The sequence below is a fragment of the Priapulus caudatus genome, unplaced genomic scaffold (assembly GCF_000485595.1).
Source record: "Priapulus caudatus unplaced genomic scaffold, Priapulus_caudatus-5.0.1 Scaffold753, whole genome shotgun sequence".
Classification (NCBI taxonomy): Eukaryota; Metazoa; Priapulida; class Priapulimorpha; order Priapulimorphida; family Priapulidae; genus Priapulus; species Priapulus caudatus.
In genome coordinates, this window is record NW_014577814.1 from 151559 (window position 1) to 155082 (window position 3524).

At 45.2% G+C, this 3524-nt stretch overlaps 1 protein-coding gene across 1 annotated transcript in view; it reads right to left on the reverse strand.

Moving 5' to 3' along the window:
• LOC106813297 (retinal guanylyl cyclase 2-like) overlaps positions 1-3179 on the reverse strand; it is a gene marked incomplete at its 5' end in the record, with an annotated part of 13384 nt that extends 10205 nt beyond the window's left edge. Inside the window, 6 exons of the mRNA XM_014817400.1 lie at positions 719-859; positions 1411-1567; positions 1743-1814; positions 2507-2611; positions 2754-2831; positions 2980-3179. Coding sequence (XP_014672886.1) covers positions 719-859; positions 1411-1567; positions 1743-1814; positions 2507-2611; positions 2754-2831; positions 2980-3179 — 753 coding nt within the window. The remainder of the gene's footprint in view (positions 1-718; positions 860-1410; positions 1568-1742; positions 1815-2506; positions 2612-2753; positions 2832-2979) is intronic.
• Between the last annotated feature and the right edge of the window lie 345 nt (positions 3180-3524).

Below are 3524 nucleotides of genomic sequence, written 5' to 3' on the forward strand. Positions count from 1 at the left end.
TGGGATGGAATTGGATGGGATGGTTTGGGATGGGGTGGAGTGGGATAGGATGGAATGGGTTGGGATGAGATGAGGTGGGATGGGATGGAATTGGATGGGATGGTTTGGGATGGGGTGGAGTGGGATAGGATGGAATGGGTTGGGATGAGATGAGGTGGGATGGGATGGAATTGGATGGGATGGTTTGGGATGGGGTGGAGTGGGATAGGATGGAATGGGTTGGGATGAGATGAGGTGGGATGGGATGGAATTGGATGGGATGGTTTGGGATGGGGTGGAGTGGGATAGGATGGAATGGGTTGGGATGAGATGAGGTGGGATGGGATGGAATTGGATGGGATGGGATGGGTGGGTGAGAATAGAATGGGATGGGATGGGATAGTATGGTTTGAGATGGGATGGAGTGGGATGGGATGGTTTGGGATGGGATGGAGTGGGATGGGATGGGATGGGTTGGGATGAGATGAGATGGGATGGGATGGGATGGTATTGGATGGGATGGGATGGGTGAGTGGGAATAGAATGGGATGGAACGGGATGGGATGGGACGGGACGGGATGGGACGGGACGACGGCGAGACGAGAGAGACGGGACATGAACGAAGGACGAGAAGAATTGGCGGGAAAATGAAGGGAGGAAGGACAACATACTCATAACCCCTGGTGTTAGCGTGCTCGCGTAAGCGTGACTGTGAAGGAGGAAAGGCCAGCATTCCTACCCTCGGGAGAGAGCTTGTTCATACAGAACGGTCGTCCGCGCAAGATCAGCTCCTGACAGATGATGGCAAACGAGTAGACGTCAGCATGCGGCGTCATCATCAGAGTGTCCCGCAACAACTCCGGGGCCGTCCACAGCAGATCTGCGTGCAAAACATAAAACCACAATTGCGATCACAGCTTAAAGTTTGAAACGCCCGCGTATCAACTCTATAAGCCAAGCCACAGTTTACATATAGAAACCGTCTTTTCCGTGTGAGTATGCATTCCAAGTCGACCTGCTATGTCAATCATTATATAATATAATAATAATAATATAATATAAGGGTAATGCCACTTCTCGTCATTAGACTATTATTAACAAGTATCTTTCGATTTTGTGTTTTAAAAATCTTGTCGAAAGTGGAAAGTGGTCGATCGATACAATTACGTTAAGTACATTGATTGTTGTGTAATTGTACATTGTAAAAGTACATTGATCTTGTCGTGTTTTTAGGTTGCAACACACTATGAGTTGTTTGTAACTTTTTACTGTTTGTTGCTATACGTCATGATATACTATGTTACGTTCGCTACCGTAGTCGTGTTATTGTGTAAATGTTACGCAGCATTTTGTTTTGTCGGCGTGTGTTCTCGGAATGCTAGGAAACCGAAACCTCATTTGTCGGTGGTTGACGTTGCGCCGCCTGCTTGCCTTTTGCCGTCGTTGCTTTCGCGACGGATTTTCCGTCGAGGATCGTCGGCAGGCCGTAGTCTGTGATCTTCACCACCCATCTGCTGTCGATGACGCAGTTCCGTGACGTCAGACGTCCGTGCATTTTAAGCGGGCAAGAGTGAAGGTAACGCATGCCCTGGAAGCATATAATAATTCAAATCAATCATTCAATCCATCCATCCATCAATAAATCAATCAATCAATCAATTAAACAAACAAACAAACGATCACTTATAAATCGACCAATCAAACAATTCAATCAATCAAATCATCTTTGCTTATGTATAGGTATTATGCTTATCGATACTCACCCTAACTACATCCGTTAGAAATGAAAGTTTGAAGGACCATTCCAATTTTATATTTTCGTTCGTATATATGTCCTGAATAAGAAAATACATCGAGTCCTGTTACGTCAGAAACAAACCCAAGAGCTGTGCAAGGATTGCACTTGTTAATTGGAAGGTGACATCACAGGTGACAACACCACGTAGTGGCCTAGGTTAGAGTTCATCGGCTCATCTAAAGCGTTTAATTTAAACGTTGCGTACTACGCATATATGATAAGCTTTTCGCCTGCAATAAAAAAAATTATATTGGAATATAATACGTTATGGTTTACAAAGTAAGGCAAGAACTTTGATTTATATTCTTCACTAATCGTACATGTTCTTTGCTAATAAACCGTCAAACACACTATGGACGCTTTACGAAGCCCAAGTACTTGTGGATAATTATATCCGTGTATTCAAACGCGTATTAAGAAGGTGTATACCTTCTTAATACGCTCTTGGTGTATTTCATGTATCGGCGGACATACGTGCATGACAAATGAGAGAGGTTTTTAATGATATTCCGCGGCTGGCGGAGAATGACTGCATGCACAAATATAGTCGAATGCAGCAACGTCGAATATCTTACAGCAACTAAGCAACTGATTTATCGTGTAAAACATCAAATTATTTTGTTACTCTAGCGAACGAAGTAAGGTGAAGGAAAAAAGGTGTGTACACAGACCGGCAGGTACTTATGCGTTTAATGAAAGAATGGGAAAACGGGAAGTGACGCCACCTACCATGAGGCAACCCCTACTGCAGAATTCCAGCACCAGGGCGGGAGAGAGGCCATCGATGTAGCAAGCGACAAACGCGTTCACGTTCTCGTGACGCAGGTCATGCAACTGTAACGAAATAACATAGGGCCTTTCAAACAACCTTTGAATGCGTGCGTGCGCGCGTGCGTGTATGCGTACGTGCGGGCGTGTGTCGGTGTCTTTATCTATACACGGCCGCACATGACACTGAGGTATACGGTTTACTTACCATCTTTACCATTTTGAGGAATTTGTTCGTCGTTTCGAAGCTCTTGATTGGTAGATATTTCACGAACACCAGATCCCCCTGCAAACAAACAGTAGATCCGTTCATGCAAGCTCCCCTCCTCCCTCTCGACGACCACAGATCGCAGCACTACACCGCGGTGCTCGTTGGAAGAGCAACGGCCGTCTCTGGAGTGAATGGCTGGCTACACATAGGTGTGGAGAACTACCTGTTGCTGATGGCAGGGACACGTACGTTGTATCTGGCTAGAGACGCCGCGCCTTGAGTGAGCATGTCCATTCCTGCCATCACGCCCGTACTGAAGATACTCGCGGAGCTGATCGATTCGCGGGGCTTCAGCGACCCGCCTGTAGTCATCCTCGCCTCCGTCGCCGTAGAAAGCGTAGACGACAACTCCGGCGCCGACGGCTGCAATTAAGTTACGATGTAAGCTTAAAAGATTATATTTAAACGGGACCCTAACCCTTCTCGCTTCAATAGCACACGAGAAAAGAGCGATACTGTACGCCGCTTTCAGAAACTTCGCAGCTCAACGGTATTGATTCGTACGGTATATAATTCACGTTTAAAAATAGCAATCGAGGCTAATATTACGACTGAAATGTTTCTGATGACCGGCTATCTATGGCATGTTGTTTGTGTCATAATTCGATTTGTGTTTTATGGTTGATTTTATCGCATATAACATTCGATTTATCACATATAACATTCGATTTATCACATATATCATTCGATTTATCAAATATAGCATTT